General features: G+C 40.7%; 1 protein-coding gene across 1 annotated transcript in view; it reads left to right on the top strand.

Moving 5' to 3' along the window:
- The window catches only part of LHFPL2 (LHFPL tetraspan subfamily member 2), a 30,421-nt gene extending 4,887 nt beyond the window's left edge, over positions 1-25,534 (top strand). The window contains exons 2-3 of the mRNA XM_053447984.1: positions 11,901-12,621; positions 24,410-25,534. Of these exons, the coding sequence (XP_053303959.1) occupies positions 12,204-12,621; positions 24,410-24,666 (675 nt within the window). The 5' untranslated portion in view covers positions 11,901-12,203 and the 3' untranslated portion in view covers positions 24,667-25,534. The remainder of the gene's footprint in view (positions 1-11,900; positions 12,622-24,409) is intronic.
- Positions 25,535-25,825: the final 291 nt, after the last annotated feature.

The following is a 25,825-nucleotide window of genomic DNA, read 5'->3' as shown; positions in this document are numbered from 1 at the left end:
TACATTCACAGGTAGAGCACTTTATTTATTAATTTTTTTTTTATTAAAAAAAAATAAAAATCTTCTAAATAATAATCACCATGAACTCCAACATTGGGTCTTTTTCACGTACAAAACAATTATTTCCCTGAAATACTGCCTGTTCTTTGAAGGGGTAAATCATGACCTGTAGACAGGGCTGGCCGAAGACTTAATGCCGCCTGAGGCGAAGTTTAAAATGACGCCCCCCCCCTCCCGCCGGGGGGGGCGGCATTTTAAACTTTGCCGACGCCATTATCTACCCACCCCCTTTGTACTTACCGTTAAACAGTCCTGCTGCCAGTCTCCCTGCTCTGCCATAGTGCTGGCTTGTAATGCTGAGCGCCGGAAATTGACGTCACTTCTGGCGCTCAGCATTACAAGCCAGCACCGAGACCGAGCTAGAAGGCTCGCAGAGGAGAGAAACCACTCGGCGCCCCTCCCTCTCCTCCGCTTCAAAAAAAAAACAAGCGCTTCGGGCAGCAAAGTGCTGCCCCTTCAAAAGTGCCGCCCGGGGCAATTGCCCCACTCGGCTTCATTGTAGGGCCGGCCCTGCCTGTAGACCCTTTAATAGCCCAAGCAAGAGCATTAACTTTTTTTAAAAACAACCCAGAAATGCTTCATATTATTAACTCTAGAAATTCTCTTCCAACAAAGTGTAATGAGTGCCAACTGACCCTTTTATGATAGAATTTGTATTAAAAAGATGCGTGCAGTCTGTTGAATGGCATTTAGCTGTAGTAAGAGTTTTCTTGTATAGGTCGTGTGAAATATAGCTTCCCTTCGGTTTTGTTTTAACTTTGCTCATCTAAAAGGAATTTGCATATGGTAGTTTGCGGTATAGAATACCTGCCATACTTTCTCCCAAAAGACTCACGGGTTTTCTGTCTCATATTTCTGCCATTTACTTGGCTCGATTGAAAATGATACATCTTTCAGCCAGAAATTATAAGGATTACTTGTACATATTTTGCCTGAGTCATTCTTAGACTATTAAAGGGACATTGTCCTGAATACATGCTTCATTTTAAGCAGAAATTGTAGGAAAAATAGAATTTTATGTGGATCAATAGGTTTGGGTGACTGGATTATGCCTTTTTTGGGGGTACTTTTAAAAAGTCTAGGTCAAGCTTGGCCAACTTGACAAATGGTGTCGCTGCAAGGACTAGCCTTTGGGCAGACTGGCCATATACACAAAATTTGATCGAATGAGGGTCTTCGGAATAATGGAAAGTTCTTCTATTCATCATTGCCTTGCCTAAAAACTGTAATTGTGCTCTGATCATAGTGTGTATGAGTATATTCTCTCTAAGGCCAATAATATCATTTTTGCGTGTGGCCCTTTAAAGCTAGGAACGTTGTTACAGTTGTATGTCCAGATTAAAGGGTCACTCCAGGTAGCCTCGTGCACAATGAGTATGTATTAAAGTACATTTTTAAGCACTTTAATATGAATTCATTATACCTGCCTTAGTGCATGTCTTTGGGAGAAGCTGCAGTTCCAGAATGCCTCTCTTCCAAGCCAGTGCTGCAGCTGACTGTAAGTATATCACATGGCAGGAGATTATTTGTCTGAGTGTCTGGTTATACACTGTGTGTTTAACCCCTTAAGGACCAGGCTGTGTTTTACCTTTTGTACCATTGGGACCGAGGCTGTTTTAACACTTTTGCGGTGTTCGTGTTTAGATGTAATTTTCTCTTCACTCATTTAGTGAACCCACACAAATTATATGTTGTTTTTTTCAGCACAAGAAGGGCTTTCTTCAGATACCATTGTTTTAATCATATTATCTAATTTCCCATAAAAAAAATAATAAAATATGATGAAAAATGTAAAAAAAACACACATTTTCTGACTTTTACCCCAAAAATCTTTTACTCATCCAAAAAAGCTAATGAAAAAACCTACTAAATATATTCTACTATTTGTCCTGAGTTTAGAAATACCCAATGTTTTTATGTTTTTTTGCTTTTTTCTGCACGTTATGGAGCATTAAGTACAAGTAGCATTTTGCTATTTCAAAACCATTTTTTCCAAATCTGGTAATTCTTCCCCCCATGTACCATTTCGGGTATCTTTGAAGCCGGCCAATGCATTTTACCCCATCAAGTCATATATTTTTGAAAACTAGACACCCCAAGGTATTCCAAATGCTACAATTTTAACTCTTTCCATGCACTAATTCTACCATCAGCCTTTGTCAAACTTTTTGGTAGTAATTTATTTTGTGTTTTTTATCGCTAAAATTGCTCTTCAGGTATGGATATACAGCTCCTGGTATACATCACTTTCAAACAACACCCCAATATGTGTTCAGCAACATCTCCCGAGTACAGTCATACCCCTCATGCATGGGTTTGTTGGGTTGTTTGGGAGGTAAAACGCCACATTTAGGAAGTGCACATTTTTTAACTTGGAACTTTTACATATGGTCATTCTGCCCCCATGTCCTAATTGGACCATCTTTGAAGCCGGCTAATTCAATTTACCCCATCAAACCATATATTTTTGAAAACTAGACACCCCGAGGTATTTCAAATGCTAGTATTTTAACCCTTTCCATGCATGAGATTCTACCACCAGCCTTTGCCACACTTTGTGTTAGTATTTTTTTGGTATTTTTTTTTACACAAATTGTACTTTGGGTATACATTTATAGCTCCAGGTATACGTCACTATCAAACAACACCCTAATATGTGTTCAACAACATCTCTCGAGTACAGTGATACCACCCATGCATGGGTTTGACTGCTGTTTGGGGTTAAAAGGCCACATTTGGGAAGTGCGCTTTTTTTCCCCTATTTTGGTCAGTCTGTGCCTATGCCCTATCTTTGAGCCTGGCCACTACAATTTACCTCATAAAACCATATATTTTTGAAAACTAGACACCCCAAGGTACTTAAAATGGTAGTATTTAACCCTTTCCATGCATCAGATTCTACCACCAGCCTTTGCCACACTTTGTGGTAGTATTTTGTTTTGTATTTTTTTCACACAAATTATACTTTGGGTATAAATTTATAGCTCCAGGTATACGTCACTATCAAACAACACCCTAATATGTATTCAGGAACATCTCCCGAGTTCAGTCATACCCCACATGTATGGGTTTGTCTGGTGTTTGGGGTTAAAATGCCACATTTTGTAAGTGCGCTTTTTTTTTCCCCCATTTCGGTCAGTCTGTGCCTATGCCCTATCTTTGAGCCCGGCCACTCCAATTTACCCCATCAAACCATTCATTTTTTTAAATTAGACACCCCTTGGGTATTTGAAATGCTTTTATTTAAATTTTTCCATGTCAGTGCTAATTTTAGCACTTGCTCATAATAATAAACTTTATTTTTTTATTTTATTTATTTTACTCTTTTTGGACTTTTTTTTTACATTTTGCTGGAACTGGATAGTTCCTCTAAAGCATAATAATTTTTAAATGTTACCATGTTTTTTTTAAGCTTTTTCTTTTTTTCCTTTTTTTTTTTTTTTATATTTTTTTTTTTTTTTTTTAATATTTTCCTAATCACATAGTGATTAGAAAGCTGGGCTCCATTGACTTGTATGGTTGAATGCAGTACCTGTATTCAACCTGCAAGTGGAGCCAGAGTTCACTAGAGGGTCTGGAGACCGTCTAGCCAACTTTTAAAACTTTATAATTCTTTTTCCCGGGCCGCCGCCATCTTGCGGATGGCGAAGACAACGTGCAGCTGCGGCTGTGACCGCTCTCCGGAGCGGTCACAGCCCACCCAGAGGTAAGTGTTTGGTGTCGCTGGATGCCTCCTGAACGAGGCATTCCAGCGACACCATTGACGTTTAGGAGGTGATCGTTGATCGCCTCCTAAACGCTTTTAAAACGGGCGTCCGCCGCCATACAATGTATGGCGGCTGTTGACGCCCCGGGGAGGGGCCAGACATGGCCCACCATGCCGATCTCGGTGTTGCTGAATGCCTCGACATCGAGGCATTACAGCAACACCGTTTAAGCTTAGAAAGTGATCGTTGATCACTTTCTAAGCTTGTTTAAGTCTCATGACGTGTCAGGTACGTCATAGGTCGTTAAGTGACCGTTTTGCATGACGTGCCTGACCCGGCAATGGACGTTAAGGGGTTAATAACCTAAATTAAGTTTAGGTAGGCGAGATTATATTACTACAGATACTACAGCTGTTCTCATCTGAGGGATCACCATCGGATTTAAGATGTAGATCCCCTTTTCTAGGCACGCTGCGCTTTAACCCACTCCGATGGCTGGACCCCTGTGCAGCGTTGGTCACGTTAGGCTACAGGAATAACTCCACACTTTATCCCCCTTGGGTGTGTAAGGATTATAAAGCGATATAATGCCATTGTGAATTAGCATACAGCAGAGATTTACATAGAGATTTATGTGGAATGTGCACTTTGGTAAAAGGTTTATCACATTGTATATTGACATAAAACAATAAAAAAATAATGCCACCTCTACCTGCCTTTATTTTACATATTTTTTGTACATCATGAGACACATATATTGTTTAGTAATAAGAACTGATTCTTCTGCAAAGTTTGACAATTGGTCTCATCACCCTAGCAAGAGCTGGAATGCGTCTTATGTGTTTTGTATTTTATGCCTAAATACCCCAGATACCCAATGCAAATGATGACTAAGCTGTGATTCCTGACCTTAGTCTTGTTTTACAAAAATAATAAGCATGATGCTCAGCAGTTATGTTGGAAACCTCTTGTGATTTGCTTGATTTCACAGAGGGAGACTCGGCAGCCGGCTTCTTCAACGGGTTTCTGGTTAGTGTGTTGATTTTGGCGTCGGTAAGGGAGAGCACAGTCTGAGCCTTGGATGATGCCTCCATGAATGCTTTTATTACGTTTTATATATTGTTTTTAATTACCTCTATTCTGTGTTTTTAGACGCCTAACACTTTCCATTTCCCTTGCAATCTTTTAGATTGTGAACTCACGAGTGTGGCCCTCAGGAGCCCACCATTCTTTCCAGGAACGTTGTATGAACGTGCCATAAGGCTAGATGTCGAACTCCCATTGTATCCCATTGTTTGTGAATCTAATCGCCATGTATTAGCGCCATAATTTAAATTGTACAGCACTGTGGACTATGTCAGTGCTTAATAAATAATAATTTCTCTTCAACATCTGATGAAATAACTCCTCTACCTGCTTCAGCTTAAGGAGAAAGTCCCACCAGTAATTCTTTGTATGATGTAATAAAAGGAATTTATGGGTCATGCCAAACTGTTTTTTTTCTCCCAATAAAGCAATTGACTTTCACTTGAAAATGATGGTAATTTGCCTTCCTGTCGGCTGCTTCCTGCTGTCAAAACATGCTTTTTCTTCCGTATTATACCACCCTGTATCTCACTGTACATGCTGCTAATGAAAACTATTATAATCAGATGTATTCTTTGTGAAATGTTAGTGACTGTACTCCAGTAATATTGGTGGCTCTTAAGCTGTGGAACTACCTGTTAAAGGGACAGTTTAATGTCCCGGACATGCCCCATTAAAGAAGAATTCGCATTAAAGTTCTCTGAGTACTTCAATATGCGTTCTTCAAATCTAAAAAAACAAACCCAAAACCTGAACGGGTTGAAGCTGCAGCTTCTCCGTCTCTGTAGTCTGACTAGTCTAGAAGCGTTGCCATGTAAAATAAATGGAGGCGCTTTCCGCGCATGGTTAACAGAGCCAGCGCTGGAGCTGACTGGCGGTAAGTATATCGTACACAGTTAGCTGTGGGGGGGAAGAAGGGGCAAATTCATATGGGGGGGATTCTGCAGAAGCAACCCCACAAAATATAATGGGACCACGCCTCTATCAGATTCTTTAACACGCTTATGACGGCTGGAGTGTTCTTTATCTTTACAACAAAGCGTTATTAACCGCCTTTATAGTAACAATTTAAACACGTTATTTTTTTCTATTCTTTATAACATTTTGGAACGTTGTGATTCGATCCGTAGATAGTAGGAGGTTCAGATGGATGCCCGCTGGTGGGTAGACGGATATAATTTATTACAAACCGTTTAAAAACTTCCATTTATTTTGTATAAGTTCAGAATACTCTACTTTCTGTCCAGGCCCGTTTCAGAGAGCGTTTATCACTTGCTGTATTTCTAGGGAAGCAGAGCGACGTGTGTAATGAAAAGCAGCTGCTCGCTTTGTTCTATTGGCTGAATGCAGAGAAAAATCACGTGGAATAATCTGACCCTTCTTGACGGCGGCACCTTTTCTGTTCATCCCAACAATATACTCTTTGTGCTCGTGCTGCAAGTTCTTAAATTCACATTATTTTTATGCGGCGCTATGTCTACCTATTTCCTCAGTTTAAGTATTGACTGAGATTTTTTTTCTCATTATTCCACAATGTGTGCTTACAAAAAAAAAAATACACACACATGGCTTTATCTGCTGGTGTTTAATCTGGAAGCCCGGTGGCCCAGAGTGTATGGCCCATGGCCCATGAGCGGCTACTGTTGAAACTGTTGGACGTTATTAAAGGGGCACTGCAACATATGCAGGTTGATACATTTGATAGCTGCGCGGCCCTTTTTTTTTTTAATGCATGAAATGTGTACATGATGTACATGCCTCCAGTCAACAGTGGCTCTGACTTCAATGATTTTTAATGTAAGCGCTTTCCTGCTACTGGTTTTACTGCTTTTAGCAGCCAATCAGTATCAAGAGTTGTCAGACCACAATGGAGAACAGTGCCTGCAGTCCAGAGTACTTTAACATGCGTGAGGGCCAGTAAACTGTCCCTTTAACTCTTTTTCCTATAGAGGATATTCATATTCGATCACGAGGATATTGGGTTATTTGATTAAAAGGAAGAGATATTGGGTTAAGTTGATGATGTACCTAGGCCATCTAAGCTATAAATATCATCGTATACAGCAATCAAAACCATTTATCACATGCCTTTTTTTTTTTTTTTTTCCTGCGAAGAAATTTTTGGGTAAAAATTGTGTTCCTATTTGAGCTGACAGTATTATCGCAATTCACTTTGTAGACGCTGCCTGCAGTCCCTTATCAGACTGCGCATGAGCCTCTAGTGCATACACAAGTCCTATGGTATAATGGAAGTATATTTTATTGGTATGTAAGTAAATACATTTTGATTATAGTATGAAAATGTTGCGTTGTAACTGTTTGAATCCTAGTGATTTGAGTAAAACATTGCAGAATACATTGTTTTTGCAAATACTGATTTACCTTTTTTAGATAATCATTTACTTTTACATTTTCCAGATCACTGGACCCTTTGACAAACTTATATGTAAAAATGCTTTATGTCTATGTACGCCTAACGGTGCCATAGATCTTCTTAGGTTAATGACATCACATCTAGTTAAAATCATCTGCCAAAGAAATCTCATGACTTAATTCCATGAAGGAGAAGTCACTCCAGTCCTGAGATTTTGCCATTAGCCAAGTGATGATAAATATCCCATCTGTTAGCTATATAACATGACTCCTATATTGTTCTCATGGGATCTCATGCGTTTAACATAACCAGTTTGTGATTTTAATTTTCTTCTCCTATGCTTTATTGGATTGGAACGGATAATTGCTACTTATGTACATATATATATATATATATATATATATATATATATATATATATATATATCTCATTTTTTTTTTTTTATCTCATTGATCGCTGCGGAGTATAATGGCGCTATATAAAACAATAATAATAATAATAATGATATGCTCTGTGGCATATTGTAAAGTATTATAGAATATGACGGTATTATGCATAAATCGAAAAAGAGTAATAACTTGCTGACTTTGGTCCCAAAGTTTCACATAGGAACGTGCTGCACAGTAAGAGAACTATGTGGGAATTCAAGACTAAGCAAAAAAGTGATTTTTTTTATTTTTTTTTTTTATTTTTTTTTAAAAAATATTAATTATTTTTGTTTTATTACTATATATATATTTTTATATAACTTTTTCATTCAGTCTCCTAACCAATGGGAATCAAAGAGAAAAGGTTATTGTTTAATTAGCGAGCTTTGTTGTGCTTAAAACTTGTAATAACTCCCCTTTTAAGCAGCAAGCAAAGAGCCGAAAACATTGCGCTTGTTCCTTTTAATGGTAGATCTGGGGGTCCGTGCCCTGTCTGCGTCGTCCTTTCCGTGGTGGGGAGGTCTGTCTGCGCTGCAGCCACAGTTGTTCTTGAAAAGCAGCTGCTCTTCCTCCAGCAGAAATGTTTTTTTTTTCTTCTCTAATCAGATTGTTTTATTGTAAGTTGCTACAACAGTAAGATAAACTAATCCTATATGACAGAATGGAAAGACCATCACTTATACGCGTCTCACAGAGCGAGAGTCTTTTTTTTTCTGTCTGGTTCATGTTTCCTGCTTTGGGTCATGCATGTTGATGATTTCTAAAGACGAACAGTGGATGCCAAAATATTTCCTTTTTATATGATTAAAAAATCTATTTGCCCCCCAAGCTATAAGGTGTGTAATTATATGTCATTTCCGTGGCGCATGGCAGTGCTTGCCCCGGGTTGGAATGGTGTGAAATGGTAGAACTCTTTTACTTTGGGAGGCAAAAGAATAAAGCACCTTTCTTTCTCCAAATTTTCATTATTATTATTTATTATTTTATATGGGGCCAACGTATTCCACAGCACGTATTATACAACATATAACAATTAGGCTTACAGAAAGCACAGGCGAGGAGGGCCCTGCTCAAACAGCTTACCATCTAGAGTTTTGTTATAATAATAATAATAATTAATAATAATAATAAAAAAGATTTAGCCGCATCAGCACAAGAGAACATAGAAAAGGATGTAAAGTTACCTGTGTTTTCCGGACCTCGGAGGCCCCGAAAGGTGATGTAACTTGACATGGTTTTTCTGCGTTTAGGTTTTATTAGGCCAGCAACATAAGACTCCATAAATCTTCCCGATTTTCCCTCCAGAAACCTATGTTTGCATTTGTTGCTTAGTCTCCTTTAGTGGGGACCCTTTTTATGTTGGGGTTCCGTTTTTGCCAGTTTTTGTTTGTTTGCTAATATTCCATAAAGTTTTATTTTTATTCCTATAGGATTTTTTTCAATATATTACTTTTGGCAATATCAGCCCATGTTATGTTGGCTACTTATTATTATTATTATTATTATTATTTATTGTTTTATATAGCGCCATCAAATTCCATAGCGCTGTACAATGGGTCCTATTTACCCGTCGTACAGAACTGCAGAATATGATGACGCTAAATAAAACAATAAATGATTACTGTGTGAGAATCTGAATCCATGACGCGTTACATTCACTTCTACCAAACTCACAATGCGAACAAAATTGTTCTCTCACAGGGAACCAGACCGTCTTCCCGAGCCTTTCCAGGAAATCCAAGTGGAGTTTATATATCTTTACTGTCAACATTGCCCCCATGCTGTGCATCACTAGAAGGCATTCACTCCAACATTTATTTATTCTGAGGCTTTTGTTGGGCGGAACTGGAAAAGCTCTTTGATTTTGTCGGTTCTGTTAATTCCGAGAATGCTCACAATGAAAAGCACTTAAAGGTGGAGTCGTTGATCTTTAATCAGACTCCTGTCCGAGGGGGGCTGTAGTGAATTGGTTGAAATTCCAGTGGTTACTAGTGTGTGAAATGTTTTGAAGACCGGGAGGTCTTCCTGGGGTTGCTTGGTAGCCACAGTTTAAAAAACCAAACTCTTTTCTACCAACACTTAATAGAAATAATCAGCCGATATCTGAGGCACACATCGGGGGAAAAACCCTGTCTGTCTTTATAATGCCTTCTGTTTGCATAAATCTGTGGCATTTAAAGAGTTATTTAGCTCCTCGAGGTTCTATTGCTGTTGTAGCCGGAGACCTTTGGCGCACATATCCCACACATTGTGGAGGGGCTTCTTTTGTGCCTCAGATGGGCCCCAGAGCTACATCTACGTACATTTTCTCTGTTGAAATAGAATTGTCTTGCACCACAAAGGGCTGTTTTTATTAAATTAGTCTACATACCCATCTTTTTTGCACACAATACTGTCCAGTAACACCCTCCTACACACATGCATGCAACACTATCTGGCAGCCCCTCACCCCTGAAAAGAACCCCGGCAGCTCCTCTCACCCGCAGTACCATCTGGCGGTCTCTGTCTACCATGCACACGTCATCAGTGGGCAACCCCTATGCACTCCGAGGTCTAAAGAATTCCTTAGTGATGAATACTGTCCATGTACTAACAAGAAAAACTAGGATGGTATAATAGAGGACCACCTTTATTTAGGTACTGCCATTCACAGTCCGCTTACGTCATTGCAACAAAAAGTCTAGGGACAGCCGCGCATTTGTTTAGTTTTCCTTATTTATTTTTTCAGAGTGGGATTTGCATCACTGATTAACTGAAGTCTTTTTGTGCTTACATCATTTACAGTGTGAAGTGATCTCTTTGGCATTGCCGGCTTATCACAAAATTCCCACCCGGAAAAGTAAATAGGAACTTTGTTCCCGTGTGTTGTGAAAGTTTACTGTAACTGAGCTCAGATGTCTGGCTGCGCCAGAAGACGCTTTGATTCACCAAGGCTGCTGTCTGTTACATGCGAACAGCAAAGGGGAAAAGGTTACGCTAGTTTATCCTTAAACATAAACAAGTTCATTTGTGTCATAGTGTAGCATTATGTAAGGAAAGGGCAGGGCACAGTAGCTTGCTTTCACACTAACTCCCAGGACACTCAGCCATCAGTTAACAATATATGTTATGTTATATATATATATATATGCCATTGGGAAAGGACCTCTTTATCATGTGAATGATGGTAGTTTTTGTTTCTCATACACTTTTACTTCCCCTCTCGGCTGTTTTTCTCCTGCCATGTGCTTCCCTACATGCTGACGTTAACATTAAGTGGATGACATTGCTTAACCTTGAAGGTTCTGCCTCTCTTGTCCTGTAGACGTGCCCGATTGTGTATGAGCTGTCACATTGATCCTTGAGACTTCACCCTGACGTGCAATAATAGGCGCCGTGTGTCCTGAAACAGAAACGGGTGAAAGGCTGCCGGTAATATATTGGAATATTTGTTTTGCAAGAAGGCTTCGCTTTTAATGGAAAATATTTCCCAGCATTAGCGGCTAATTCTTAAAGACGGTGTGCTTTTCAAGCCTCTCATCGGAAAACGCACCGTCCAGGATTTATTGATTAGGCTGTTGTATGAAACACGGAGTTAATGGTTCTTAAGGGATGCTTTAGTACCTTGTTTTTCAAATAATGATTCTCTAATAAATATCTGAGGGCCTTCCTGACAAGTCAGAATTTAACCATGTGGCTTCCAACGCAATACTTCCATAGCCGTGGTAACCAGCTGGTTTAAACTATAAATTCTATTCAGATTTTAGTGCGTCTAGTTTCTAGACATTTTACCATTAATTTTAGTAATTTTAATATCAGAGATATCTTACTAAATACCAAATGTGTTTAAGATGTTGGATATTATGTTTTTCCCCTAATTTTTGGAAAAAACTATTTTACTTTTTTTTTATCTTACAACATCCCGGTGAATTTTGGACTGTTTGTGAGTAATGAAACCTAAAATGCCTAAAATGTTCCTGGCTGTGGATACTCACACCGAGGTGTTACAAACCAAAGGAAAAAGTTTGTCATTCATTTAATTCCAAGACGACTCAGAAGAGCTGAATTCTATCGCCTTTGAAAAGCGTAACGTGTAAAAGCTGCTGTATAACCTGGGCTTTTCAGGCTGCCGCCATAATGTGAGATCAGGGATATTTCCCGTTTGTTTGTCCTGCCGTCTGGAAAGCTTCACTTGTAGCGTTGGATACATTGTGACAATACGTGACACCACGGCTAACCCTACTTTTCCTTGTCTTTCTCCTGCAGGCTTATGATGTCACCCTTGTGGGCCGTGCTTGGGAACTCCCTTACAAGTCAGTAAGCATCATGTTTCAGAATCCGTTCTAAAGCTGAAGAAACTGCAGCCAACGACCTGCAGGGAGAAAGCATTTTCACAGAATACAGATCCCTGTCTGGATTACAAAACCTCAAGATTCATTATTACTTCTTTAACAATATTTTTAGATCGCTTTTTAAAATAGTTTCATTCAGAAAAGGCTGCAAACGAGCGGTTTTGCGAACTCCACACATCTGGTTGAACTCATCGGACTGCATCCAGTGGGCTTCACGATGTGTCATGTTATTGTGACCTGTCGCTCGATGCTATGGACCATTCTGAGCATTGTAGTTGCCTTCGGGGAGCTCATTGCCTTTATGAGCGAGGATTGGTTAATTGGCAAAGCCAAAAACGGTGAAGTGGACAACAGGACAGGTGGGCACCAAGAAAATCGCCCGACGCTGGGCATTTATGGACGCTGTATTAAAATGCCTCAGATGCAGGACCCTCGGAGAGACACTCTGTGTGGCCCCTACGCAGAACATTTCAATGAGATCGCTAGTGGCTTCTGGCAGGCGACGGCAATCTTCCTAGCCGTGGGCATCTCCATCCTCTGTATTGTGGCATTTGTGTCTGTGTTCAGCATGTGCGTACAGAGCGTCATGAAGAAAAGCATATTCAATGTCTGTGGGCTGCTACAGGGAATTGCAGGTAGGTACATCATTGTGCTAGAAAAAAAGGCACTCGAAAACATGCAAATAATGCTTTTAATTTTAAATTTCTGCTTAAAAGTAACTTAACCATTTAATTCTAGATGGATTTTTAGATATTTAATGAAAAAGGGAAAACATTTTCCCTACCAAATGACCAATTGTGGGGGTCTTTATATGCGTTTAGGAATCCTCAATTGTTAAAAACTACACTGGCATTGAATGGGGTTAAAATAAATAGGGTGTTCTTGCGCTCTCTTGCCAGTATTTGTTTTGATGATTTGTTGAGGGATATAAGGGTAATAGGCTGCCTGGCACCGTGTCATCATTACTTATTTATTCAACAATTTGGCTTTGTTTTAACATTTCCATTATCAGGTGCCCTGATGCCTGTAAGTGAATGCCGTGTAGCATTGATGCATATCTACACACAGTAATAAACACTGCTTCTCAGTAAGGTTGGACGGTTTTTGGTAAAGTTCCCGCGGATCCATCTAGTGAAGTCAGATGGGTCTGCCAGCGAAAGAAACCACCTCTTCCCCAAATGCTACATTCTACACTTGTGTATGTTGAACAATTTATAAAATGTTTATATGGAATAGGGACATATAGGAAACCCAGTGAATGCTTATAGCATCAGAAAACCATCTTAACAAATGTCACCAAGGTAGGACAAATGCAATCACCAATATGCTGTGTAAGCATTTTACTTGTCATTGCATGTCCTGCTTTCTGCTTAGAACCTGATGGATCCCGGCCGACCTCTCCCTCCTGACCCTTTATCTGTGTTAACATGGTAGGAGGTGGTTTGATGAGAGCCTAAAATGCCTAATTCATAGTGAGTGTCCCCACGGTTATCTGGAATATCAACTGCTTCATGGCAGGTTATCACAACATACAGCCAATTGTGATTTCTTCACAAAGAAACAATTTTTTCACCTGTTTACAGTGTTTAAACGAGGTGTGTTTTCTCCTCCCCCAAGACCTCTGTGCCGATGTCATTGTCTGCAGCGACTCCGTGGCTTGGTTTCGTACATTACTCTTGTAAAACTCTATTGTAAAGGTCACCCGTTTATCACATAGTAACAGTTGCTATCAGAGGAGAACATGTCAATATTTGCAGCTGCTAATCTCATCTGTACTGTCAGTCCACTTCAAGATTTATTCAGTTCATCTCACAGCTGGCTTGTTTGGCAGCACATATCCCCACAGCTGGGGAACGGTCTTCTCGTGGATCTATTGCTCCTCATATATTAACGAGGAATCGGTGTTGGCCTATACCCTAATATGATATAATATGTTATTTTTGCTTAACAGTTTTATGTAATTTAGCCGCCGGCATAGAGATATAAACCACATATTAGACTGCTAGGTGGTCCACATGTGCCCAAGGTGTCTCTGAAGCAACCCCCAAACCTTATGTATTTGCACTTGTATGTCATTAAAACTATAGCTTGTGGTGGGCCTTGGAAGGAACGCTGTTGTTTATGGTTAGTTCCAATTTAAGCTCATTCCCTGTCAACATAGACAGTACTTAACCTGTTTTGCCATCAAAGGAGTGGACCACCATATAGTGCAAAAATTAAAAAAACAATTGACGTTTTATGTTCTAGTCTAGGTTCTCCACCTTTGAATTAATGAGGTTCATTAGAAAGGTGTTAAAATAACATAGTACATGGGCTCTTTAAACAATTGTGAAGGTTCTGCGCATAGACTTGGCAGTTGTAGAACCAAAGACTTTTAGATCAGTATATAAAATATGTTCACGATATCTTATTCCAGGTGCAAGGTTGCAATACCTTTAACTTGGTTTAGAGTCTCAAAAAAAGCAGAAGGCTGTAAGAGGCAAAGTATCTGTCCCTTAGGACTCACAATAGGCTAAAAAAAATTGGAGACTGGGTAAAAATTGGGAGACCAATTATATTTATGATGAATAACTGCAAAGGCAAAAGGTTTTTCATGCTATGCCTTTAGGAGGGCCTATATACTGTAACAAAATCTCCATGCAGATTTTTCTAATCTAATTATATATATCACACCTCTTTTAAAAAATACCAGTTTGTGGTTCCCAGCTGGATAGTCTGTCACTTTCCTGTTGCTTGTTCCTAATGTCGGATGGCTAGCAGCAAGGACAGCACATGTCGTCTGATCTGGAGACAGGTGCCACAGGACTGGTTATGGAGGAGGAAAAGGAAATTAGTTTTGGTGTGGGTTTGCTGCTGAAAGACGTGTTTGAAAAATAACAGCCCTGTTCTATTCCAGGGTTCTGAGGCTTCAAACACATGCCGATGGTAATTCCATATCAGTGAAGGGCTCCCTAGTCCGCTCTCACCACATGTCAAGGTCTAATGAGATTAGTCCCTCAAATGAGCAGGATCTGACATTATCTGACTGCTGGAAGACACTTAACAGGCAGCTATTGGGCCTCTAAACCAATTTTTTCATTCTGCTAACCTCATCAAGAAACACATAAGTGGTTTCTGGTGATGAAGAAATGTGGACATGTTTTTGGTTGGTTGGTAATGAGACAGAAAAAGAACATTCTTTACAATAACGTCTAAAGCTAGGCTGAACTTTTGCTGTAGATCTTAATTTGTAAGGGGTTTGATGAATATTCCCCTTTCGTGTCTTTCTTTTCTCTTTCCTTTAAGTGTGCGTTAATCCACGCGATGAAATGTATTGTTGTCATGGCGCTTGAGTGGTTTAGGATGTTGTAGGGTTATAGATTACTCTACAGCCCACTATCTGCTCATCCTAGGAGATTCTGACATCCAAGGAATATGATGGGATGAATGGGTTATATACCATCATTTGTCTTTAACCCTTTCTCCATGTACACTGATATTGTGGGCAATGACGAACTGGTTATTACTGTATGTTTAGAATGATACTCCCAAGATAATGTCTGAGTGCTTCTCTAGCAGACCAAGATAACACTAGAGCATTAGCTAAACACGCTAGCTTTTTTTATTGCTCTGTAAATCAAGGCCAATAGCAATTTATGGACCTGTAGAAGTTGACAACAGCAACTGTGAATGTTTTACCTAGCTGTGCTCCTTAAACTTGCAGAGGGTGATAAGAGTTGCCTTTTATCAGCTGTGGATCCCAGTAATAGATACTGGAAAGTGACATTCCCGGTAGTTTCTGTGCATACAGATACTGTGCCCTCCGAGGTTTCTCTGATGCCTCCTTGTACTCGCGCGTTCTAACCATTATCACATCGTCATCATGTTGGCTGTGAAACGTTGATGGCTGACATTTAGCTCAGAGGTTCCCAGTCTAAATATGGGGCATCATTTGGAGGCGATATCAGGTGACTGGAGCTCATTGAAACCACGGTTTAAGGGTATTGTGGATCACAGAACCTTTGTGGGATTTATGTGCTCCATGGAAGCTGTAGAGTCTCTGACATAAAATGCCAGTTTGCTTCTTGGGGAAGAAATGTTTAAAATTTTGAACTCTGTCCCCACTTTCTAACCGGATTGGTGTCACGCGGGGCAATAGCCTGCGTCTGTGTTTTCATTCTTCAATTCATTTGCAGCTGAGAAGGTATGTGGTCTGGAGCTTCTTAATTAGCATTTGTCAGTCAAGTGTTTACTTTTCCTTATCCCCATCCTGTCCCTATCAAAACAATCACAGATAGCAAGAGGGCCACAAAGGCCTTTACATCTGCTGCCTCAAGACACAAAGGGGACAATCAAGGGCAATTTCACATTTTAAATGGGCGTAATCCCGGCCATACAATCTGTAGATTATCTTAAAATTGAACCATGGAGCAGGAAGGAACCCGAATTAGAACTATAGTGAGTAGCTTTTCTTGGAAATGCAGTGGATTAAGATCTAGTGCAGCCCAAGGGCAGCATAACAAACGTGACCCCTAAAATGCACTAGTTTGACATATTACACTGACGGGGTCTTCATCAGGTGGCTCCTGCTACTCCATCACCCCACCACAAAGACTGGCATGGTGGAGACTAGGGGTGAATCTGATCCCTAGAAACAAATATACTTAAGTAAAACAAAATGCAGATATACTTTTTGTTTTTGTTTCCCGTTTTCTTGGATGGGCGTGAAGTATATCCAACATCCATCTTTACCAACTACAGAGAATGTGGTCCCGTATAAAGTCCCTATGGAGTCTATTTTTTATTTTGACTCATTTTGGTGAACTTAACAGCTATCGGCACCCAAGTCGCACCCGTCTCACCGCGCTCTACAAAGTGAATCTTGGGGTTTGGCACTGGGTGTAGTTTGAAGTATTAACTTATAATAAACCTAGGTGATTTAATATCATTATGTATATATATATATATATATATATATATATATATATATATATATATATATATACATACATACATATACATATACATACTTTAAACAAAAGGTGATATATGAGGATGAACCCTCCTCTAGCTTCTGTAATAATTTCCTGGTATAAGAAAGCCGTTTCTAGGAGGCGCTTTGTGCTTATTGTGGGTATTGTTTTGTTTTATGGGAATTCTGTAGGAACATGGAATGAATCAGAGGAGCACGGCGGATCTGTTTGCAGTGACAGATTCTACGTCTGCTGAGCTCTCTGTCATGTTTCTGTCCTCTGGGTATTACAGAACTGGTGATCCCGTCAGTGGCAAGCCTCGGCGTGTACCTTTACTCTTTCTCCAAATATTCACATGAATCACTGGCGTAGTTACATTCTTCCCATTCTGTGTCACTACGGGAAAGAAGAATTTTTCATTTAAAAAAAATGCTTAAAGCTCTAAACTCCAGTTTTTGTATTTCATCAAAAGCTTTTGTATTTACTTAAATTGTTTAAATATATACATTAGACATGACCAAGGGGATCTTCAGTTAATAATGGCTGAATATGGAGGAGCATTACGTTATACTTAATATTTGGAAAACCATACTTACTTTTCTTCTCCGCGGGGTTGATTATCCACAGGATAGATTAGCAGGGTTGACAGAATACTTTTAGGAACAACTTGGCAAGGGTTGCAGTTGAAGGCCCTCAGTGTCTTTCCCGCTAGTAGATGATATGCCCTCTTCAGCATCAGACCTATATGTTCTCCTCTGATGTCTTCAGTCCTCAAGTGATGACCCAAAACTGAATTACAACTAACTCATAATTTGGTGTATACCGCAGTCACAGACAGAAAACATTGAAAGTCGATGTGATTCCTTTATTATCTAGTGACATATTGACATTTTTAGAATTGTATTTGAAAGAATTGGGCTGGTCCTGTAAAAATCCAGAGGTGAAGAGAACATTCAGAGATCTTAAAAAGCTCCAATTATTTCTTCAGATTTAATTTCCCTTTAAATCTCTTACCCCACATGACGTAAAACTTGCTGCCGGGAGAAACCACATGAAAGCAGGCTGATTTCACGAGCCTAATGTTTTGTGTTACCGCAGCTGAAACATTTTTACAATGCGAGCTGAATGTCTTTATTTGTAGAGTGTGATTGATTTTATACCGTTCTCCAAAGAAGATTGTGTTTGGAGTCTGTAGTGATAATGCTGTGTTTTGCGGATCTGTTCTCTGCGCATGTTTAACGAAGAAGACCCTTATCTAACAAGCTGCCAGCTCACCAGCCCCTCTCCCTGCATGATTACATTACTAGCGTTTATGTGAAGGGATTATTGGGGATCAATTCAGTTCTGTGCACAGAAACAGTTATCTGTTTGCTGTTCCAGATGCCCCATTCACATTACTATATATCTCCAGTTTTAGTACATACAGAGGAGTATAGTTGCATCTCCATGCCTCCCAACCATACCTGGGAACTCTCTGGGTACCCTTGCGGGATGTGGATAGGAGGTCCCACTTATGTCGGTGGGCGGAAATAGGCTATTTTTTTAAGGGGGCAGTGGCAGGGAGTGAGATGTGCCGCTCCGCTCCCTCCAATTTAGTGACACGGAGAAGCGACTCTTCACCCATAGTCTCCCAGGTATGTTCCCAACTGTCTCACTTTTTGCGCAGGACAGTCCCGATTTTGCCACTCTGTATCACACTGTCCCGCCAAGCTTGCAATCCATCTGTCCCAAGTACCGTATTTGCTCGATTATAAGACGACCCTGATTATAAGACGACCCCCCAAAATCTAAATATTAATTTAGGAAAAAACAAAAAGCCTGAATATAAGACTACCCTATAGGAAAAAAAGTTTTACTAGTAAATATTAATTCATGTAAACAATATTTTCATATTTAATAAAAGCTATGATTGAGAAAAATATATATTTTTTAATTTCCTTTTATTTGCCAACCTGCCCCCCCCAGTTATGCACATCTGCCCCCAGGGTTGCCACTCTGCCCCCAGAAATGCCTTATACCCCCTATTTGCCACTCTGCCCCATGATATGCCTTTTAATCCCCTATATGCCAGAGTGGCATATAGGGGGTTAAAAGGCATATCATGGGGAAGAGTGGCATATAGGGGGTTAAAAGGCATTTCTGGAGATATATATATAACTGCTAACAGCAATCACACCCCTATCAAGCCAAGGCAGCCAGTACATGCTGGAACCTAGGATGATAGGAGTGTGAGTACAGCCTCCCTATGCCATGCTACCACCACCACCCTTACACATCCATACTAACACACACTCATTCACAAACATTTAAATACTCATTCATTCCATTAATCACATATACACACACACGCTCAAACCCCCCAGCCCCCCACCCCCTTACCTGAACTGCTGATCTCTCACTCGAAGACTTCTGCAGGGGCCCGCTGTGCGTGCAGCTTCTCTGGCCCCGCCCCCAGAGGAAGGAGGGGGGAGGCAGAGTTTTGTGACACGCTGCTAGCTTCTTGTTCTCCTGCTGCTCGCGACCAAAGCCCGGTAAGTAGCATGGCCCCAGCGGACATTTTGAGGTCTGATTAGAAGACGACCTCGATTATAAGACGAGGGGTATTTTTCAGAGCATTTGCTCTGAAAAAAACCTCGTCTTATAATCGAGCAAATACGGTAAATTTCAATGGATACTGCGCATGCAGGTACTCCTAGGTATACGTAACCTTTTTATGTTTCTAATGCATATGATAGCTGCGTGGTCCCTTTTAAATACTAATGGCATACCTTGTCCAAATGCACAAGGATATTCTGTAGAATCCCCCAGATGCGTTTGCCCCCTTCTCCACTCCCCCCTTGGTTTTTTGAACACATCTCTGTCCATTGTTCAGACCCCCATGCATGGCACGTGCTCCGGGTCGATTCAGTAGGAAAGCATTCTTATCGGGGGCCTGAAATGTCAGACTGCAGTATGAGAGGGCAGCTGTCTGGTATTGGCAAATTTATTAAAAACTTTATAAAAAAAACACTATGCCAAGGTTACGAGGGAGATCTCCATTCTAAGTGTCCCAATGAGTGTAGGCAGAAGGGCATTGCCCTTGGATTCATTCTTTAACAAAGCTACTCTGGAAAATGCATTGGGAGCTTGAAGGTGCTTGATCAGATAACCAGCCCAAATTCAGCCACCAACTATAAAGCAAAGTTTGCTTTTGTGATCCCAGTAAAAAGTTCACGATATGGAGATGGAAGATATGAGTGTATAAGAGATCAGCTTAATAAGCTATAGAGTGTGTAATATCAGCTGTGTGGTAAGATGCTCGGGACATCTGGATTGCACCAAATTTTCCTTGATTAGATTCCAAATATATGGTCATCGTATCTAAATGTGAAGCGTTAAGAAGCTAATAAGTTCTTGTTTTGTTTCCCAGACAGTTGGCGAGCCCATAAATGACACATAAGGAAGTAACTGGAGCTTCCTATTTGTTAAGATTTTTCCAAAGGTCATGTCTGAGGTCATTCTCTTCATTATTGAAAGTTGCGATAATAACATCTGGTCCTTTAGCGAGAGAATGGCTTGTGCTCTGTGACTGTCCTTTTGTAATTCTTTAGCTAATGCTGATTCTTCACACTTTAGAGATATGATCTAAATAACCAAAGCCATGAGAAAAGAAGGAATGATTCCCGAAGCAGAACAGGAAATTTGGCCGCAGTCGTAAGAAAGTGAGCTATTAACACCTCAGGAGCAGAATATCTTCTAAATGGAGTCCTAGACTAGATTTACGTAAATGTTTAAACACCATTACTGGAGTTTGTGTCATCTTGTGTGCTCTTAGCACTGTTGGCTCTAACTTCAAATTGCCTCCACCACAACGGTTTGTGTTTGCTGTTTCATACTTTGCTGGCCGACTATCCAAACTTTTAGTACCAGCCTCTGATTAAAGCACCCCGGAGGTGTTTAACTAAAGGGAAAGTTCCATAAGAAAGAAATACCGTATTGGCTCGAATATAGGCCGCACTTTCCCCCCCCCACTTTAAGTCTTTAAAGTGGGGGTGCGGCCTATATTCGGAGTCTAGCGCCCGACGCCCGGGACATGCAGTCCCGGGCGCCGGGCAGGCAGCGGGGTTAGGATACAGATCCCCCGCAGCGGTGCAGGGGACCTGCATCCTACTCTCCGATACGCTCAGACAGCCTCCCCTGCCAGCACTTTCCACGGGGGGAGGGTCGGCACGGGAGGTTGTCTAAGCGCATCGTGCGGACGGTCACCGGCTGCGGCGATGCGGGTAAACAGCCTCTGGGTTGTTTACCCGCATCGCCGCAGCCGGTGACCGTCCGCACGATGCGTTTTACCTCTGCCCCCAAGACTTACCGGAGCAGACTCCCGGGTGTCTTGCGGGGCCGGCGGGGGACATCTACGCAATACGTGTATAGAACTTCCGGTTGTATACGCGTATTGCCCCGCAAGACACACGGGAGTCTGCTCTGGTAAGTCGGGGGGGGGGCAGAGTGGCAGCATATCTCGGGGGGGGGGACAGTGGCAGCATATCTCGGGGGGGCAGTGGCAGCATATCTCGGGGGGGGGGAGGACAGTGGCAGCATATCTCGGGGGGGGGACAGAGTGGCAGCATGTTTTTTTTGGTGCTTTTTTAAAGAAAAAAACTTTTTCTTTAAAAAAGCACCAAACTTTTAGGGTGCAGCCTATATACGGGGGCGGCCTATATCCGAGCCAATACAGTAATTGCTCCTCGAGCATAAAATACAGTTTGTTTTGTTGTCATGATATTTTGGGTGACTTTCCCTTCTCAAACAGCTTACTGATTCTTTATGGCAATGCTAGTGAAGTCTGCCTAATACAAGTCTAGGTATGAACAGAGTGTCTGGGTTTCTCATCTCATACGCCGTAGTGTACATGAATAGTTCTGTCATTTATGGACTTTACTGATTAGAAATAAGACACTATGGAATACCGCAATAAAATGTGTGTTTATAGTCATTCCATGTGTTGCCCACCTACTGCTACAGACAACTGGTACTTTGTGAATTCTTTCTAAATGCTAATGAGTGATGGGCTATGTCTGTTAATCAAGGTTCAGACTGCTTTGTCTAATTTTAAAGACTTCATAAAGCGATCCACTGTTTACATGACCCACACCTTGCCTGAATGGACTTGCACATTCCCACCATATCATGTTTTCTCTCGTTACTTTCTCTTTTGGAAAAGGTCAGAGTAGCTGGAAGAACGTTGGGTGTGTGAGTGGGACATAATGACATGTGGGACACTCAGAAGGGTTCTAGTGTCACCGGATTTAATGGTGTTAAAGCCATCTAGTGGTGAGATACTATGCATATGATGGCATTATTATGATGCCTTAATATTCTTGCCAGCAAGTAAACGTGGGAGAGCTGTGGCGATGCAAATATCCACAATAACACAGCTGATTATTCTGTTGCACGTCTGCGTTTTCCACTGGGGTTGAATTTGTTGTTGTGGTTTTTGGGGTAGGCTGTGATGTTTTGTTTATTTCCTTTTGAAACAGCTGGTCCAGTTGCCCATGAGCGGAGACCAGTATGGAGTGACGGCCGTTTGCAAGACGCATTCTTTGGGGGTTTGTTATAACACTAGCAGTGTCTTGTCCCGCTGTCTGACCACAACTTTCTCACTCCCTGCACAGTTTGCAGTCATCTTTTACCATATCCCATTTCACCAGCTGCGTTTTGACTAGACCAGTGTGACGTTTTAATTGCCGGTCACTTTGTTGGGAAAATAGACTAGTAGATATCATTGCCCTCCTGCTGATATCTTTACCAAGAAACGTAGTGGCTCTCTGAATCGAGGGCTGCCGGGGGGGGACACACTGTACTAATGCTGTACAAAGCAATCCTATTACTAAATACTCTTTTACCATATCCCATTTCACCAGCTGCGTTTTGACTAGACCAGTGTGACGTTTTAATTGCCGGTCACTTTGTTGGGAAAATAGACTAGTAGATATCATTGCCCTCCTGCCGATATCTTTACCAAGAAATGTAGTGGCTCTCTGAATCGAGGGCTGCCGGCGCGGCACAAGCCGGGGGGGGGGACACACTGTACTAATGCTGTACAAAGCAATCCTATTACTAAATCGAGTACATTTAAAGAGCCTTAAAAAGGTTTGAATGACTCTCTATAAATACTTAAGTGACTCCAAAAAATGGCTCATGTGATTTAATCGATTTATGTAGCTTTGGTGATTTAATAAAAGTAAATGATTGTGTAGCTGTGTCTGAGGTAATGGTGGAGCAATGCATTTACAAGCCAGCCGTTACTGCGCGTAATAAAGTGTATTTGTTATTTACGGGACGAAAGCTAAAAATGTTCCATATTATGTCATACTGAAGTGAATGTGAAATGTGGGTTTACTTTACTAAAGTGCTGCCTGACCCTCGTTCCCTCAGCGGGTTCATAAGCCCCTTGCAGTTCTCTGGCTTTTTGAGTGGGGGTATAATTGGGGGAATTGGGCCTCTCCCAGCAGGTGTCTTTGGCTCTTCTCTTTGGGGCTTTACCGAATATAGAATATGGTCATTCTATCCCTTTTTTATGTGGCAGCCCTGCTAGAGGGATAACAGCCGTGTGGGGATTATTGGTTCCCTCTGCCAAGTAGATGATGTTGTGCCGGACATTGTTGGCATCCAAGGCCATCCACATGGTAATGTCATCCCTGCCCAACATTCTTGAACTGGTCACTGTAGTGAACCCCGGCTTCATCTGTGTCCTCCCGATCAGCTCCTCCTTTGCTTTTCTTGCTTTAATTCCCCCCCAATTATGGGTGAAATGGTTAATGTTTCCAATTTTTCTATGCAAATCAGCAATGGTATGTATTTATTACAGATATTTGATGTGAAAAAATATTAGTTTGCATATTTTAATGTTAAGTGGTTAAATAAATTTGCTTATAAACATATGCAGTGACAGTGGTAACCCATTTGGGGATTGTTGAGTTTATGGGGGGGATGTGTTTTGTATTCCATTCTCAGTGTATTAATTAAAAGACATGAGGTAGTTCCTGCGGGAACAGGGCCCTTCATTCCTCTTGTATCTGTATGTCAATTGCTGTATTGTACTTCTCGTTATCTGTAAAATTTTCATCTTGTACAGCGCTGCGGAATCTGTCGGCGCTTTATAAATAAAGTATAATAATAATAATAAGGTGGTGGGGAGGTCAGCTATACTGGGACAAAACCAGAAAAGTGATAAAAGTTGGGTTAAAATTTAAAACAAATCTGGATACACACAGAAAGTTACAGGATAAGTTGTTTGTATGTTTTATATGTATCATGTTTAACTTCACATCTCGTATGAATACAATTGTAGCAGTATAATGTTAGCATTTTTAAATGATCACATACATAAGAATTTTCTTTCCTGTGCAATATCAATAATCGGAGTAATAGAAGAACTATGTGGTAACTTGTCAACGTGTGTATTTATTTATTTTCTTCTTCTTCTTCTTAGGTCTTTTTCTTATACTTGGTTTAATTCTGTACCCTGCTGGATGGGGTTCCCAGAAGGTTGTTGCATACTGCGGAATCTATGCATCTGCTTACAAGCTTGGCGAGTGTTCTCTGGGATGGGGCTTCTACACCGCCATAGGAGGTACTGTTCTCACCTTCATCTGCGCGGTCTTCTCGGCGCAGGCAGAAATTGCCACATCCAGCGATAAAGTGCAAGAAGAAATAGAAGAAGGGAAAAGTCTTATCTGTCTGCTTTAACCGACATGAAATTTCAGACTGCTTGGTATAATTTTAAAGATTTAATAAAGGGATCAACTTTGTTTACATGACCCACACCTCACGTGAATGGACCTCCAATGTGTATTCCCACCATGTCTTCTGTCTTCAATTTCGCTTGCGGAAAAAGTCAAAGAAGATAGAAGCACCTTGGATGTGTGAGTGGGACACAGACTTGTTTGAAACGCTCTGGACGTGTAAACAGCGTGGAAACAAACGTTTTATATATTACCAGATTTCTGATCCTACAGCTAACAAAAGTCACTTTAAGACAATTTTGTTCCTTAAAAAAGCCAACTTTTACTTTCAGACGTTTCCTATACCTTCGTTTGATTTCATGCCACTGCTTGCAAAAGACATTGTTTGTTTGAATTTTCAATTCTAAAAAGTCTAAGCACAGATAGTTTCTTGGGAAATGCCATGAACCACTAATTCTTATGGAATGTCTGTAAACTGGAAATATGGGGTTCTCTGAGGCGGTTTTAATGTGGTATAATGATTTTTATAGAAATTTGAAAATATGGAGTGAACCACTACAAAAAATAGTTTGTGGTGCAGACATACAGTGTAATCTGGGGCTAAGGACAGGTGTAGGATTTTGGTTACATACAGACAATTCTGAGGAAAATAACATTAACTTTACTTTGTGGGTGAATTAAAGGCACCCCATGATTGCGAAGGAAATGCTGCATTTAAATGCTGCTTCGACTTTTAGAAATACTGAAACGTCCCCTAACCTTTTCTTAGAGTCCTGTCTGTCTGGAGCGGATTGTGATAGCGATGCAGAACGTCTCTGCAGAGGTCTTTTACAGCAGTGCCATAAATTTGACCTCTAAACACAATCTGTGATGAAAACCGAAAATAAGTCACACCTAGTAAAACGGAATATTTGTTGTTTTTAACTGTTATTTGGGTAATAATGGTTTGGTTATCCGGCTGCTCAAAAAACTGTGTATATTGTATGTAACGGAATTAAACCATGGGATTTAGTCACTAAATGCTGAGTTGCAGAGGGATGATAACCATGTTATTTTTGGGGGATTTTCCCTAAGAATTGCCTAGCTAACGTGCCTAGGTTTTTTTATGCTAGGCCCCACTCTGATGGTTTTAAAGATCATTCTGAATCTAGCTGCTAGCAAAG

Source organism: Spea bombifrons, chromosome 1, assembly GCF_027358695.1.
Source record: "Spea bombifrons isolate aSpeBom1 chromosome 1, aSpeBom1.2.pri, whole genome shotgun sequence".
NCBI classification, from domain to species: Eukaryota; Metazoa; Chordata; class Amphibia; order Anura; family Pelobatidae; genus Spea; species Spea bombifrons.
This window is presented reverse-complemented; position numbering and strand designations above follow the sequence as displayed.